Below are 17,051 nucleotides of genomic sequence, written 5' to 3'. Positions count from 1 at the left end.
AAAAAAAAAAAAAAAAAAAAAAAAGATCTGTTACATAACAAACATTATCTATCTGTGTTTTATATATGATAAAACTCTTTCTTGTTTTAAAATACTACTGGAACAATGTTGAAATGGACCACTATGTGAATGAAAACTCTTTTATCATCAATAGACTCCAGAGGTAGTCATGAGAATTCTACTAGTAATGTGCTAAATAAAGCTTGTTAAGAGTTTCCAATCTTATTTTTAAATCCAGCATTGATATTTCTGCAATGTGAAGAGCTTGGGGTCAGAAGGGATTGAGAGCTTTGATACAATCTCCTGTCAGACACACTAGTGTACTCTCAATGTGGAAGAGAATAGTGCTTTCTGTGCCATTGTGGCTCTACCACGAGTTGCATAAACGTGCTCTCCCACTGCCATTCACTAACCAACAGGCAGCCACTGAGACCTCTGTAGACAGAAAATGTAGATTGGTTTATGTCCTAAAACAACATTGGAGACTTCTTATTTGCTTCAAGCACTAAAGCAAATACTCCATGTTCACTATAAACTAGAATAATTTCTTTACTAAAATTAATTTCTAAATCTAACCCATACATGAAATAAATTTAAATCACTCATAGAATCTAGTGAAATGTCACTAAGTATATGTATCTATGTATATGTTTCTGTTCTGGTGTGCGTGTATGTGTGTGTTTGTGTCTGTGACTCTGTGTGTATCTGTGAATGTGGGTGTGGGTATCTGTGTGAGTGTATGTATATGTGTGTGTGTGTGTGTGTGTGTGTTTGTGTCTGTGTGTCTGTGTATCTTTATGTGTGTAGGGGGGTATCTGTGTCTGTGGGTGTGGTGTGGGTATGTACAACAATGACTGTGTCTGTGGGTATGTTGTGTATGTGTATCTATGTGTTTGGTGTAAATGGGTATCTGTGTGTGTATGTGTTGGAATGTTTTCCTGTGCCAAAGGAGCCAATGAATGTGTTATTTAAAGAAAAATATCAAGGTTAGGAGATGGCTCAGTGAGTAAAGTGCTTGTTGCACAAGCATAAGAATCTTAGTTTGATTCCTAGCACCCACATAAAAAAGCAGGGTTAGATAGAAGGTGACTATAATCCCAGTGCTAGGTGAGAAAGGGCCAGAGGATTCTAGCTGCTTGTAAGCTGGACAGTCTTGACAATGTTTGAGCCCCAGCTTCTGTGATAGACCCTGTCTCAAAAATAAGCAGAAAGAGATAGAAGAAAGCACTTCGTATCAGAATCTGGCCTTCAAATGTGCACTCACAGCGTGCGTGCACGTGTGCGTATACACACACACATACACACACACACACACACACACACACACACACACATACAAACACACTTGTGTCTACTGTGATTCTTAGAAGTACTCTAACCACATTTGTATAGTAAACTAGGAATTAGAAGAGAATTTCTCACTCTGTGAAAATGCTATTAATTTTTAAATTATGGAGTAATTAGACACATGCTTTTCTTTTAGCCATTACTTGTCGAAAGCAAGATGGAGGGCAGGCTAGCATCCAGGAGTGCCTCCAGTATGCAGGCCCTGTGCCAGCCCTGACCCAGGCTTGCCAGGTCCCCTGCCAGGATGACTGTCAATTTACCAGCTGGTCCAAGTTTTCTTCATGCAACGGAGACTGCGGTGCAGTTAGGACCAGAAAGCGTGCTATTGTTGGTAAGAATAATTGCAATGCTAAATGCAACTCTTATCATGGCAGAAAAATACAATAAAACTCAAACCAGGAGCATTCTGTGAGTATATTTGAATGCCCTTATTATTGCTGCATTTATACTGAATATTTCAGTCAATTCAGGTGTGTATTTTAATGGAAGGTAACAGTGATAGAAGTATATTATTTGAGGAGATAGAAAAAAGCAGCTTATTCCCTATGCAACAAATAATAGAAGGTTGTTCTCTTTAAACATGCAGCTTTAGTGCCTTGCCTAGGAAGTGTGTAGTGTCTAGAGCAAAGAGTAGAGGCTACCCTTTTTCAAACCGGCTTGTTCTTACTACCATTGCCTCAGCTCATAACTTATATCCTACAATGAGAAATGCAGCAGTAATTCTGTGTATGAAACCTGCATTCAAACACAAAATCACAAGTGCTTTAAAAAGTTAAAAAAAAAATGGAGTAAGCAAAGACCTGATTAGCAGTTTAGAAGACAAGAGAATTCACTGAAGCAGGATGCAATTGAACACACTGTCAGGGGCAAAACACAAACTAAATACTGATGATTATATAGATTATTATAATATATAAATCTATAAATATATAGATAATATATAATTAAAATTATAATATAACTTTGAAATATATTATATATGACAAAATTAAAATTACATATCATGAATATTTCATATGATATTACTAGGATAATTAAGTATATAATTTTAAAGTACATATACAACTTATATAATGATTTTTTAAAAGGTAATTTCTTTTTATTCAAAACTTTTTGTAAGTTTTATTTATTCTGATGCACAAATCTCTTTGAGTACTACTGCTATTGTCTGTATTTGTCATCAAGTATGTCAAAATGACTGCTATTCAGAAATTTTGCAAGATTCAAAATAATATGCCAAAATATTAACCTTAAATCTCCAATTCTAAATTATAATCCCATGAAACTCTGCCAGCTATCTGCAGTCAGCAGAAAGGAATGTAATCCAGTGAAGTATCTATCTTTCTACATCCTGCATTTTTGCATATATTAAACAGAAGAGGTTAGTGCAATTGCCACAAACTCCTGAGTCAGGACAAACATGAGGATTTCAACATTGCAAAGAGTATCAAAACCAACTGCAATTCTTTATGCAAAGTGGACTATTTTTAAATGAGAAAATAAGAAAAATTTTACTGTGCAAGGCACAAAGCATCCAATATCAGCAAAAAATGTATTTAGAAAGCACTTAGAAATGAAAAGATATCACTTATTTATAGGCCACTACTGAATAAAATCAAAAGCAAAGAAAGGAATTATAAGAATGTGAAAAATCTAAGGAAGCTAGAAATTAATGACATATTTTCCAACATAATTCTCTCCCACAGGAAAAAGTAAAAAGAAGGAAAAATGTAAAAACTCTCATTTGTACCCTCTGATCGAGACCCAGTATTGTCCCTGTGACAAATATAATGCACAGCCGGTGGGGAACTGGTCAGACTGTATTTTACCGGAAGGGAAGGCTGAGGTGCTGCTGGGAATGAAGGTACAAGGCGACAGCAAGGAATGTGGGCAAGGATACCGTTACCAAGCGATGGCGTGCTACGATCAAAATGGCAGACTTGTGGAAACATCGCGATGCAACAGCCATGGTAACCCAATCTCACTGCAGTGTTCGTGTTGCTCTTTGGTAATGTAGATAAAATACACCTGTATCATAGAGCATATAGGAAAGTTTGCAGAAGTGTTTTCTAACTAGAATAATGAGCGCCACACAGACCACCCTCTGTTTATAACAGGATATAAGACTCAAGCATTATCAGATGGTCCCAAATTGCTTCTATTCAGCATTATGGGGCCCACACTCTCACACATGAAGGCAAGAATAGTTATAGAACATTCTCGTAGGACTTATCAACAGACTTCATCCAGCAGACCCAACAATCCCCAACTGGTATGTGAACAGAAAGGGACTGGGAATATGTAAGATTCTAATACAAACAGCAGATTGAACTTTTAAATGGGGGAGACTTTAACAACCCAACTGGCAAACTTTGCAGTATGCCCATAATGACATTAAAGCAGACAAAAAAGGCAAAAACTCTCAAACATCTGTTCATAGTCCAGTCGAGACCAGGGGGGAAAAGCAAAAATTACTTCTAGGGAACTATGCCTATTTTTCTTTTGTAAACTAAACCACAGGGACAATGATTTAGTTGTCGAAAGAGTGTATTTAGTGGCTACTCGAAGCCAGTGTACACAATGAATCCTTAAGTTTTGATCTGAATGTAGCAATAGCAATGCATCACTACCATTTTTAAACTTTAATATATCTGCTTTTTAATGGAATGAAGTCATTTTATAGTGTGTTAGCCTGAGCTCCAGGTGGATTTTTTTTTTCAAAATTCAGACAGCGATGTCTCACCTTGTTATAGAAGTGACCAAGAATGGAAAAATTAAATGGCTAGGAGCAACACCACAGCAGTTACCCTCCAACCTTGCTGAAATAACTTCTGCTGTTAAAAAAAGGCTAGTCTAGTTTTAGTATATGGTCCAGAGGACAATGCAAGCTAATAGTTTCATTTCACATTTATAAATTCTCAAAGCATCATGCCGACATATTTCTTCCTGTCTCTTAAGCCTTCCCCAACAAAGGAGGTTCTGGAAATCTTGCTCCTTATTTTAACATTACCTCATAGCTCTTGTTTTTGCAAACCCCGAAGAATCATCAAAGATGAAGTTATAGATATATTTCTCAGGATAGTATGAGTTCATTGCTAAATGGAAGATTTTTGCATTTGGAGTAATTGCTGTTAAGAGAATTTGGTTTAAACTCTGAGAATATCTGTAAAAGCAACATGATTTTATAGTCAGCATCAAATAACAGAAATGTTATCAATTAGATTCTAAAGATAGAGACACCTTTCCAACTTTGAGATGATAATGTATAAAATTTTGAATTGTTATTCAATATGAAAGTGAAGATCATTTAAATTGAGTTTCTCTTGAACTGCATTATTTGTTCACATTTAATTTGTTCTATGTAGTGATTTGCTGAGATAATAATTGTTTTGAACATTGCCCTGAGCTTTCAGAATGCCTTTCACATAGTTCTGCTTTTACTCTGGTCTACTAATTAGATGCATGAGAACTTTAGCAATCATATTTTAGGACTGGAAAAGAAAATGATTTAACTTTTTTTAAGGTGATGGAGATCATAAGCAGAACTATGTGTGTGCAAGGTAAGTATTTTACCACTGAGCTGCATATAATTCCAGTGCTTATGAACCAATGTTTGGTTATCGCAATTTGTTATCTAGTAAATGTTACTAAGACACATAATTAAAAGGTTTAAGACAGAAATGCCATTGAAATTAGCGAAACACAGATGTCTCACCTTAGTGTTACCGAGTTGAGGCATAGAGAATGTAGCTCTTCTTTCCAGGAGAGATACAAACAGCAAAAGAATCCCATGAGTTTGAAAGTCTTCACCAAGAAAACCATTCCATCTGTGCTCTTTTATTTTCATGATAAATATTTATTTTTTATTTTTTTATTTTATTTAATTTTTTAATCCTTTTTTACAGTCCAGACTTCATCCCTCTCCTGGTCTGCCCCTCCCCCACCACCACTTTCCATTCCATACCTCCTCTCCCCTTCCACCCTCCAAGTCTCCAAGAGAATGTCCCCAGCCCCAGCCCCATCCCAGCAGACCCTCCCACTTCCTGTGCCCTCAAGTCTCTCTAGGGTCAGGTGCATCTTCTCTCACTGAGGCAAGAACCAGCAGTCCTCTGCTGTATATGCGTCAGGACCTCATATCAGCTGGTGTATGCTGCCTAGTTGAAGGCTGAGTATCTGAGAGATCTCGGGGGTCCAGGTTAGTTGAGACTGCTGGTATTCCCCTGGGGTCACCCTTCTCAGCATCTTCCAGCTTTTCCCCAATTCAACCACAGAGAACCCAGCTTCCATCCATTGGTTGGCTGCTAGTATCTGCCTCTGACTCTTTCAGCTGCTTGTTGGGTTTCTCAGAGGGCAGCCATGCTAGGCTCCTGTGTGCAAGTGCACACAGCATCAGTAACAGTCTCAGGGACCCAGGCTTCCCCTTGAGCTGTATCCCAATTTGGAGAGATGGTGCAGAGGTTAAGAGCATTGACTACTCTTCCAGAGGTTCTGAGTTCAATTCCCAGCAACCTCCTGGTGGCTCACAACCATATATGTTCTTCTGTGACTCTGTCATCTTTAATGATGACAGTGCCCCGTCTTCATCCTCATCTTCAATCTCTTTTCACTTGTATTAATATTTACGAACACCAGTTCTAAGGACTAGCTAAGGAAATTTCATCCCTTTGGAGAGATTTCTGTTTTACACTTGTCTTCATTATATTCCATCTGTTTGATAGTTTGAGGATTGTCAAAATTGGCTGCACAGTTCTAGGCCTGCTCTGCATTGCTCTCTGCCATCTCAAAGCCAAATCAACTTTTTAGATGGATCATCGATGTGGAGCTTTATGTGGCTTGGAGAAAAACCATCTCCCTGCTTCAATTTAAGCATAAAGTTGACCCCTATTGTATGGAGTCAATGAATTAATCTCTTATTCAATTCTCACTTGCCTTGGGGCAGTTCTGTCAAACCTCTGCTGTCCATCCTCTGTGACTTATGTTATTAGTAATTACAGAGTTATGTAATTCGACTTTCCCGGGTTTAATCATATGTTAGTTTAGACTATTTTCCATGTGGCCACCCCTTTTTAGTTTCTTCAACTTGGAGCACAGTTTTATTACTGTAGCTTAGGCTTTCTTGTGATGATAGACTCTAGGCTGAGAAAAGCTACAATTATATTCCCACAATCAAATCTGATTTTTTTTTTTTGTCTTTTAATAAGATCAGATCTCAGTGTATAGTTTAAGATTACATAAACTTTTGTTCTTTCCATTATAAAACTTAAAACAATGATGTTAGTTCACCTTAATATTTTAGAGGTTACTTGTCATATGCAATATATACATGCGAAATTCCATTCAAGTATACGTGAGAAAACTTTATCATGCAACTTCTCAACTGACCCAGCACTCTAAAATCTCTCATTCTGTTCTTCAACTGGTATTTGTAAGTCATGCATCACCCTGTAAACATACCATACAGTTTACCTTGTATATTCATTATATGTGTTTTCATCTACCATGCATACACATAGATTTTCTAGAACACATTAGACTCCTATACTCCCTAATATGTTCTTAGCTTCTGGAAGAGTTGATGCACAGTAGACATTTCCAGAATGTATAAATGCATGGAATACTCGAGAGAAGTTTTTAATGTCAACAGGGTTGATTCCTAGTGCCCTTAGAGTTGATCAGGGACACTGTAGTACTTTCTTACCTCTAGTCACCCTCCCCATGTAGCATGCTTCTGGAAGACAACAAGTGGATCACTAAAAACTGTGGTGATCCTTAGAACAAACGAAAGCAACATGTGCTGCAAAACGACTAGGTGATTCTGATCCAATGTCCAAGTTCCAATATGTCCACTACATGGGAGAAAAAATAATAGCCACACAGTAATCCTATTCAATTAGACCAATAATACCTATGTAATAAAAAATTCTTTCATTGGTAAAGCTCCCTGTTCTGTTCTAGTCTGATTGTATAATAGCTTAACTTTTGATTCCTGTGGAATCATGATGTCTTGAGTTTTCCAAGTGTGTTGACAAGTTTCATTGAGAGTTTGAGATATTGGACTCTGAAAGTAAGGAATAATTCTTCCAACTGTTTTCCCTGAAAGATGTGTTTTATATCTTAAAGTTTCCAACTCACATCACTCCTCCTTGAAAATTGTCTTTATAGTTTCTCAAGAAAATTTGTTTACTCTTTTGAATAGGCAGTATTTAAGCCATAATTCAGTGTCAGTAAGTAGCCTAAGGTTGAAGTCAATTATAATGTCAAATCACTGTTAATACCAAGTAAACAATTAGGTTACTTTTTCCATGAGTCTCATTGGTAAGTGTGTGGCTTAACATAAAATAACAACTATTAAAAATATCAAAGAGTTGCAACACAGATAGACCATGAGGAAACTCAATAACTGAGTATTATGTTAAATTACTTGTAACTAAATGTTTTCCCAAAGGGTCAGATAACAGATATTTTAGAATTTGTGACTCATTGCCATTGCTGCAACTTGTAGGGTTGTAGAAAAAAAAGGGGCTGTGAACAAACTGTGTGCCACTGGGCAGAGCTGTGTTCCAGGAATACTTTATTTGCAAAAATGGGATAGCAGAAGCCCTTTTATTTGAATGTTGTTCTAAATCTTAGCTATGCAAACAATGGTTTAGGGAAGATGGAGAAACTGTTGTAACTATAACAATATGCTTCCCTGCAAATGTGCAGAGGCAGAATCTGCATCTCAACAAGATCACAGGTAGCCACTGCTAAACATTTGCAGCAGACTGAGGAATACCACCCTGCATCAAGTGTGTCTCAGGTTGTTGAAGATAGAAAGGAATCAGGAACTGTCAGAGAGAAACTGCCCTGCAGAACCTTAAGTGGGTCCTCTGTTAGAGGTGAGACAGTTTACACCTCTACATGCCCATACATTGATAATCAGTCATGGAAAGTTTTGATGGGTATGACAGCGGGCCTGTTAAAGGCAGGCTCTTTAATCCCCTGAGCCATTTGCTGGCCCCTAAATGAACTTTAATCAATAAAACCATTCCAAATTTTATGACCCAATACACCTTTGGCATTTTATTATGACATTTTTCATGCATAAAGAAGAAAACTCTTAAAATCATAAAAATAACTTATGCCTATCTATCCATCAAAATTCACAATATATCGGTCAAAGCATTGAAAGGGGACAGTGTTTTCAGCTTAGCTGGAGCAGTTTTCAGCTTAGCTTGCCCCAAGTTATATGCTGTTCTTTTTGTAAACAAATCACAAGTTACCTTAAAGGTGTCAGACACATTTTACTTGGAGACTTCAATAGTCAAGACCCAGTGCGTCCCTAACCTTCCATTGCTTTCAGATAGCTGGCATGTTTTGTAGACTGCATTGTATATTTTCATTTTGTTTCTTTGTCTATTATATTTGCTTTCTGGCACATCAAAGCTAAGGTTCTGAATAGTTTCTCTATAGACTTTATTAGGGTGATGTTAATGTCATCTTAACATTAATTTTGAAAGAGGGCAATTTGTATTATATCATCCCTGCTTTCTTTCTTTGCCTACTATGCTAACCAATGATAACAACACAGAAGGGGCTACACAGCATTGAATGGCTTTAATAGTTGATTTTGCAAGCACCTATGGGATTCACAGCATACCCATTCAAGTTCGTTATTTTGCAAAAACTCTCACTATAACCAAAGTCACTCATACAGAATTTGCTTAACGTAGTTTTCCGTACAAGACCAGTAGTGAAAAGAAAAATAGATCCATAAAATATTTAAGTTAAACAAATTTAATATTTTTTCAAATTTATTATCAGTACAAAGTATTTTATAGTGCACAAATACCAAACTTTGGATAAATAGAATTGTCATGTGTTAATAAGTGTTTTCATCTTGTAAGTTATACCCTTGTGTGGTAGCAGTTGTCACTATTACTAACACCCTACTCATCCTCATCTCCCCTCCTTCAGCCTTAATACTGAAATTATTTCAAATCAGATGCAGGTTTTCATGGCCAAAGCAAAGGACCGTCAACACCAGACGGTGTCTCCTTGGTCAGGATCTCCAGAGCAAGTGCTACGAGTGTGATGCTGCTTACTATTAAAATATGTGGGGACAGAAAGGCTCATCAGCAAAACTTAGAAGAGAAAAGCATGTCAGATGAGGAAGATGTCAGTTTAATATCCAATTTACATAGATCCAGTCTGAGAGTTTGTGCATTACAGATGACTCAAATTCAAAACATATCTGATTAAAAAAAAAAAAAAAAAATGAAATTAGAAAAATAGATTTTTTTTTCAGATAGTACACATGAACACTCAGCACAACAGAACTGAAACGTATTACTTTCCTGATGGGATTCTAAGGAGGACATAAGTTTTATATTAGAGGTTACTTAGAAACAAAATTGAGTAAGAAACTGATCCTGTCATGGGGAACACGTGTAGCGCAGGATGAGCATGTTTCATTAAATCAAGAGACAATGAAGAGAGCTTTATAAACAAATGGAAATGGAGTTTTAATATTTCCAAAAGCATATTCAGTTATGAGAACTTATTTAGCTCATTTCAGAATTTTTAAGTTTTCATTTGATGGAGTACACAAACAGTATTGCTTTTGTGCAGTTAGTTATTTAAAAGTACACATCTGACTTTCCCATGGGATAACACAATTCAAACTTGAAGAGTCAGAGAAATCAGACTCACAAGGGACACCCAGCACAATGAAAGAGCCATGGAGCAGAAGCTGATTTGAGCTGGATGTGGACTTGGCTCTCTATTCCAGGGGCTCCCTGTAGACCCATCATGGAGGTAAAGGGCAAGAGACTTGGAAAGTTCACCACAGCTACAGTTCATGGCACATGTGACAGGAAAGCCCCTGTCCTTGCTGGTTTGTGTGTGTGTGTGCTTGTTCCTTAGTTGGGGTTTCTATTGCTGTGATAAAAAGCCAGGACCAAATCAACCTGTGGAGTAAAGGGTTTACTCAGCTTATGTTTCCACATCACAGTTCATCATCAAAGGAAATCTGGATAGGAACTCAAAGGGCAGGAACCTGAGCCAGGAGCTGAGTTAGAGGCTATGAAGGGGGTATTACTTACCGGCTTGCTCCTCATGGTTTGCTCAGCCTGCTTTTTTTTATAGAACCCAATGCCACCAACCCGGGGATGGCACCACCCACAATGGGATGGATGTTCCTCCATCAAGCACTAATTCAGAAACTACAACTTCATTTCTTGATCCCTTTGAGGGCAGAATGACTTTTCCACAGGAATCCCTTAAGACCATTGGAAAACACAGATGTCTGCATTATGATTCATAATAGCAAAATTACAGTTATGAAGTAGCCACAAAATAATTTTATAGTTGGGGGTCATCCCAAAATGGAGAACTGTCCTAGAAGGTCGCAAGATCAGGAAAGTTGAGAGCCACTGCCTTAGAGAATTACTTACAGCCTGATCTAGTGGAGACATTTTCTCATTTGAGACTCTTTTTTCTCTGTTGACTCTAGCTTATGTCTAATTAACATAGAACTAGCCAGCAGGTCTTATCACCACACTTCAACTCATCTCTCTGCTTGAAAATGTAGTTCTTAAAATGGTTCCACAGAGCTCCTCAGGCTAGGATGTCCAGTGTAATCTTTAATACCCTCTCCATGGTCAGATTTGTTTTCTGGTTTGGGGATGAGCATATTGCACTGCTTAGAATAAATTTAACAGCTTAGAATAATTCACTCTGCTGAATAATAAACAAAGAGTAGAGAAGCTATCTATCTACCAATGCTTTCTGCCATTGTATCTTTACACTCTTTCTGTTAACCTTTGACTTCTCATTGCTTCTAATGCCATCCAAAGGAGCAATGGGACCATCTATGCACTATATCCAGTGAAAATGTGGACATGGCTGGTGAGATGGCTCAGCGTTTAAGAACTGGCTGTTCTTCTAGAGGTCATGAGTTCAATTCCCAGCAAGAACATGGTGGCTCACAACCATCTGTAATGGGATCTGATGCCATCTTCAGGCAGGTGGTTATATATACAGCAGAACACTCATACATTAAATAAATGAAGTTTAAAAAGAATAGAAAGTGAATATGGGTGACATCCATGTTAACTTATTTATTTACTCATTTGCTTATTGTGTGTATGGGAGGGGGGAAGATGTGCCACAACATAAATGGAGGTCAAAGAATAACTCATAAAAGCAAGTTCTCTTTTTCCATCATGTGGGCTCCCAGGTTGGAAGCTAGGTCTTCAAGCTTGGAAGCAAGTAATGCATCCTGCTGGGCCACCTCTCTACCCCCCATGCGAGCTCTTTATCCACCTACAGAATTATTCAGTGTTATATTGCAACTGTGAAATCTGTAGAATTCTTTATATGAGTGTATATAGAATTCTATTTTGTTTGTACATGGATATACCTAAACAAATCTGGATATATTTGGTTATTGAGTAGACGTGGTATAGAAGTAACATAACATAATCCTTCAGCTTTCCTAACGATGATGAAATTTTCCATACTGTGCATAAGTACACAGTAAATATGAAGAGCTGGACCTGCAAATGCACCTAAAGCAAACACATAAGATCAAAATGGCATTTTGGTTATATGTGCCTACATACTTCACTATGATAATTAATCGCCCAATGTTGATTCACAACTTTTCATCAAATATACGAGCTTGAGTAGAACATTGAGATATTGGAGTTTAGTTATATATGTTATAGTTTTATTTTCTATAATTTATCCAATTACCAGTTTTGAACATGTCATTTACAAAACACGATTTTTGGGTTTATTTCATTCCCTGATAAAAGGCTACTTGAATTACCCTGGTTTTGGTTGTATTCATATTCAGTGTGCGTGTGTGTGTGTGTGTGTGTGTGTGTGTGTGTGTGTGTGGAGAGAGAGAGAGAGAGAGAGAGAGAGAGAGAGAGANGAGAGAGAGAGAGAGAGAGAGAGAGAGAGAGAGAGAGAGAGAGAGAGAGAGAGAGACTGACTTTTTAGACTAATCCAGATGTTTCAGAGACTGCACTGGAGTGACTCATTCACAGAGCTGTAAATTATACTAACCAATATGTTCTATGTGCTTTCAGAATGAATTATTTAATCATCTGCAGTGCACCTTTTAGGAACATAATTTACTAATTGTGAAGGTTGTTGACAGCTCCTTTATCTGCATGTTCATAATTCAAATGAATGAGGTGATTGCATATGTCTCAAAGGCAGTTTGTCCTGTGGCTGCCCCTTGAAGCTTCCAATAGTTTGTGGGTTTTTGTTGTTTTTTATTTTTCAAACTGAAGAAGTAGTAACAACATATAAAGGCTTCAAAGCATATGATCAGAAATCTCAGCTTGATTTTTCTTGAGTATCAGAATTGCTGTTGAATTGCTAAAAGTTTTAACACCCTAAACATTGTCATTTATTTTGTTTTAGCATTCCTCAGAAACTATAAATTGCAATAAGTTGCCAGCAATTTATTTAGCCTTAAAATGCTTGAAATGTTCCATCTCCTGTGATTGTTTGATGTTAATTGCCCTCAAAAATGATCTCAGTAGACCAGGCAAGGGAATGCTTATCTGGCAGTTCACTGGCAGCATTAAGGATTTTAATAGTGCCAGATAAACGCGACAGGCAATTATTGAATGAATACATTGGGAAATAAAAATAAGAGATTGGAAAATATATTATGCTGTTGATTTCTCTTTATCTTATTTTATAATTTGTGCCCTTTAAAAGTTTAGTAGAGGATTTTGAAATGTTTTCTGGAATATACTATTGGAAAATCAGATATAAAACTTTTATACCTTAATCTTCAATAACCCAAAATGAATTAGTCTGAAGACAAACCCGTTAAATCTTTATAGAACAAAGGATCTAGGCATTGAGAGGGGTCTACCCAAAACGCTAACCATGGCTTGTTTTCCCACTCAAACCACAGTTAAAATCAACATAAGGTAAATCACTTCAATTTATTAAAATAATAACTACTCTTTTTAAATTTTTAGTAAACAGTATTTTGAAGTATCCCTCTGGTTCTTTGTTAGACTTTCTTCTAGATGTTTATGAATACATTAGAAGCCTTCAGAATCAAATGTATATTCAAAGCAGCATTCTCACCTATGCCTGTCTATAGCAATCCACAGCTCCCAAAGGCAGGAACATCTGCTCTCCACAAGATGGTCTGGCATTCTTTTGGAAATTTTTATTGTGCCTCATTCATTTTTTTAATTATTATTCTTTAATATTTGGGGGAGGTCCAGACAGGGTTTTACTGTGTAGCCCTGGCTGTCCTGGAACTCACTTTGTAGAACAGGCTAGCCTCGAACTCAGAAATCTGCCTGCCTCTGCCTCCATAGTGCTGGGATTAAAGGTCTGTGCCACCACACCTGGCGCTTTAATATTTTTTACACCCCAGTCGTTAACCCTCTCCCAGTCTGCCTTCTGACTGTTTCTCATCCCATACCTCCTCCCCAGTCTCCAAGAGGATGTCCGATCCCTCCACCCCCATCCTACCAGACTTCCCCACTCCCTAGAGCCTCAAGTCTCTCAAAGATTAAGTGCTTCTTCTCATATTGAGGCCAGACCAGGCAGTCCTCTGCTATATATGTTTTGGAGTCCTCATATCAGTTGGTGTATGCTATCAGGTTGGGAGCTCAGTGTCTCAACCAACCCGGATCCCCTGGATTTCTCAGACTACTGGTCTTCCTATGGGGTCACCCTCTTCCTCAGCTTCTTCCAGCTTTTCCCTAATTCAGCCACAGGGGTCCTGACTTCTGTCCATTGGATGGGTATTTGCATTTGACTCTTTCAAGTGCTTATGGGGCCTCTTTCGGAGGGCAGCCATGCCAGCCAGGCTCCTGTCTATAAGCACACCATAACATCAGTAATAGTGTCAGGCCTTGGAGCTTCCCCTTTGAGCTGGAATCAAGCTGGGGCCTGTTGCTGGGCCTCCATTCCCTCAGACGCTTCTCTTTTTTGCTCCTGCAGTTCTTTCAGACAGGAACAATTCTGGGTCAGAGATTTTGACTGTGGAATGGCAACCCCATAGATTCACTTGATGCCCTGTCTTTCTGTTGGTGGTGGACACTACAAGATCCCTCTCTTCACTATAGGGTATTTCATCTATGGTCCCTTCCCTTTGTGTCCAGAGAGTCTCTCACCTTCCAGTTCTCTGGCACATTCTAGAGGATCCTCCCTACCTCCTTCCTCCCAAAGTTGCCTGTTTCCATTCTTTCTGCTGGTCCTCAGGGCTTTACTCCAGTTCTCCCCATCACCAATACCTGATCATGTTCCCTTTTCTCCTCCCTGTTTCCTCTCCCAGGCCCCTCTGTCCCTCTGCCCTCTCCCCCTGTGATTGCTTTCTCCCCCCACCCCCAGTGGAATTAAGGCATCCTTCCTTAGATCCTTCAGCTTGTTAATCTTCTTGAGTTCTATTGATTGTATCCTGGGTATTCTGTACTTTTTTTTTTTTTTTTTTGGCTAGTATCCACTTATTAGTGAGTATATACCATGCATGTTCTTTTAGGTTTGAGTTACCTCACTGAGTATGATATTTTCTTGTTGTATCCATTTACCTGCAAAACTCATGATGTCTTCATTCTTAGTAGCTGAGTAGTATTATATTGTGTAAATGAACCACATTTTCTGTATCCAGTCTTCCATTGTGGAACATCTGGGTTATTTCCAGCTTATGGTTATCACAAATAAGGCCACTATGAACATAGTAGAACACATGCCCCTGTGACATTGGTGGGGCATCTTTTCAGTATATGCCCAAGAGCTAGGTCTTTAGGTAGATCTATTTCCAATTTTCTGAGGAATGTGATTATATTGTTAAAATTGTTTCATACTTCACTTACAATAAAGTAATATAATATATATGCCCCCATCACATCTGTCTCTCTCCTGTGAATACACGCATCAAAGTATATACTTAACTAACCAAAATACATGTTCTGAAAAATTCATACCAGATGTATTAATATTACCTTCCATGCTCACAAAGCAATAGAATGAATGAATAAGATATAACACATCACCACAGTTAAATATAACACATCATTTATAATAAACAATCCCCAACAACATACAGAATATGCAGGAAGCTCACCCTGCAATACGGAGTGAAAACAACGACTACAAATGAACAAATACTGTGAGTTAGTAAGCTTTCTGTTGCTGTAAAAGGGTATCCATGGAAACCAAAGAGGAAGGGTTTATTTTGGATTGCAGTTTTACAGTTGACAGTGACTTTTTAGCTAGCTTATAGTTTCTGTCCTGTGGTTAGGCAGAATGGGTTGGAAAAGGAGAGTGACCCCATATTCACCTGATTGCAACCCAAGTGTCTCCAAGAGTGCTAGATACAGCAAATGCACCTCTCGATGCAGTGTCTACACCCCAGGTCCAACTTTTCATCACTTCAAATGATAACTCCATCACTAGACTTGTTCATTGATGAAGTTAGAGCTTAATCATTATGATCATTTGTGAATGGTTGGCTCCACTAGCTAGAACCAATATTCAACCCATGAGGACATTATGGAAACACTTTATATCTAAACCACAGCACTGTGTAATTCTAGTTACATAGTTTTTAAAAGTAAAAGTATTCTGCTTTGTAAGATTTCAAAATAGTAAACACTATTTTAGTAGTATATATTTTTTGCTAAATAAAATAATAATAATTTTGCTAAGTAAAATAACTTTTTGCTAGATAGAATAGTATTTTAGTTAGCAGTCAGAGACTGTGATTAAGAATGGTACTCGCTCACTAGAGGGCATAGGGACAGTATCCTAATTAACAAAATCAGGAATGAAAAGTGAGACATAACAACANATCCTGAGGAAATCCAAAACACCATCATATCCTTCTACAAAAGGCTATACTCAACAAAACTGGAAAACCTGGATGAAATGGAGAAATTTCTAGAAAGATACCAGGTGCCAAAGTTAAATCAGGATCAGGTTAATAACCTAAACAGTCCTATATCCTCTAAAGAAATAAAGCGGTCATTAATAGTCTCCCCACCAAAAAAACGCCCAGGACCAGATGGGTTTAGTGCAAAGTTCTAACACACCTTCAGAGAAGACCTAATACCAATACTCTTCAAATTATTCTACAAAATATAAACAGAAGGTATTCTACCCAATTCATTCTATGAAGCCACAATAATTCTGATACCTAAAACACATAAAGACCCAACAAAGAGAACTTCAGACCAATTTCCCTTGTGAATATCAATGTAAAAATACTCAATAAAATTCTCGCAAACTGAATCCAAGAATACATCAAAACAAACATCCATCATGACCAAGTAGGCTTCATTCCAGGGATGCAGGGATGGTATAATATACAGAAATCGATCAATGTAATCCACTTTATAAACAAACTCAAAAACAAAAACCATATGATTATCATATTAGATGCTGAGAAAGCATTTGACAAAATCCAACTCCCATTCATGATAAAAGTCTTGGAAAGATCAGGAATTCAAGGCCCATATCTAAACATAATAAAAGCAATCTACAGCAAACCAGTAGCCAACATCAAAGTAAATGGAGAGAAGCTGGAAACAATCCCACTAAAATCAGGGACTAGACAAGGCTGTCCACTTTCTCCCTACCAAATTAATATAGTACTTGAAGTCCTAGCCAGAGCAATTAGATAACAAAAGGAGGTCAAGGAGATCCAAATTGCAAAGGAAGAAGTCAAAATATCA

The 17,051-nt window shown here is 37.7% G+C and overlaps 1 protein-coding gene across 2 annotated transcripts in view; it reads left to right on the top strand.

The window, feature by feature from the left end:
* Positions 1-17,051, top strand: part of Thsd7a (thrombospondin type 1 domain containing 7A) — a 388,294-nt gene that overhangs the window by 327,982 nt on the left and 43,261 nt on the right. For both annotated transcript variants that reach the window (XM_021190560.2, XM_029534932.1), the window contains exons 12-13: positions 1,484-1,678; positions 3,054-3,317. In XM_021190560.2, coding sequence (XP_021046219.1) covers positions 1,484-1,678; positions 3,054-3,317 — 459 coding nt within the window. The remainder of the gene's footprint in view (positions 1-1,483; positions 1,679-3,053; positions 3,318-17,051) is intronic.

Source organism: Mus pahari, chromosome 2, assembly GCF_900095145.1.
Source record: "Mus pahari chromosome 2, PAHARI_EIJ_v1.1, whole genome shotgun sequence".
NCBI lineage: Eukaryota > Metazoa > Chordata > Mammalia > Rodentia > Muridae > Mus > Mus pahari.
The sequence above is the reverse complement of the archived record's forward strand: the minus strand, read 5'-3'. Positions and strand labels throughout refer to the sequence as shown.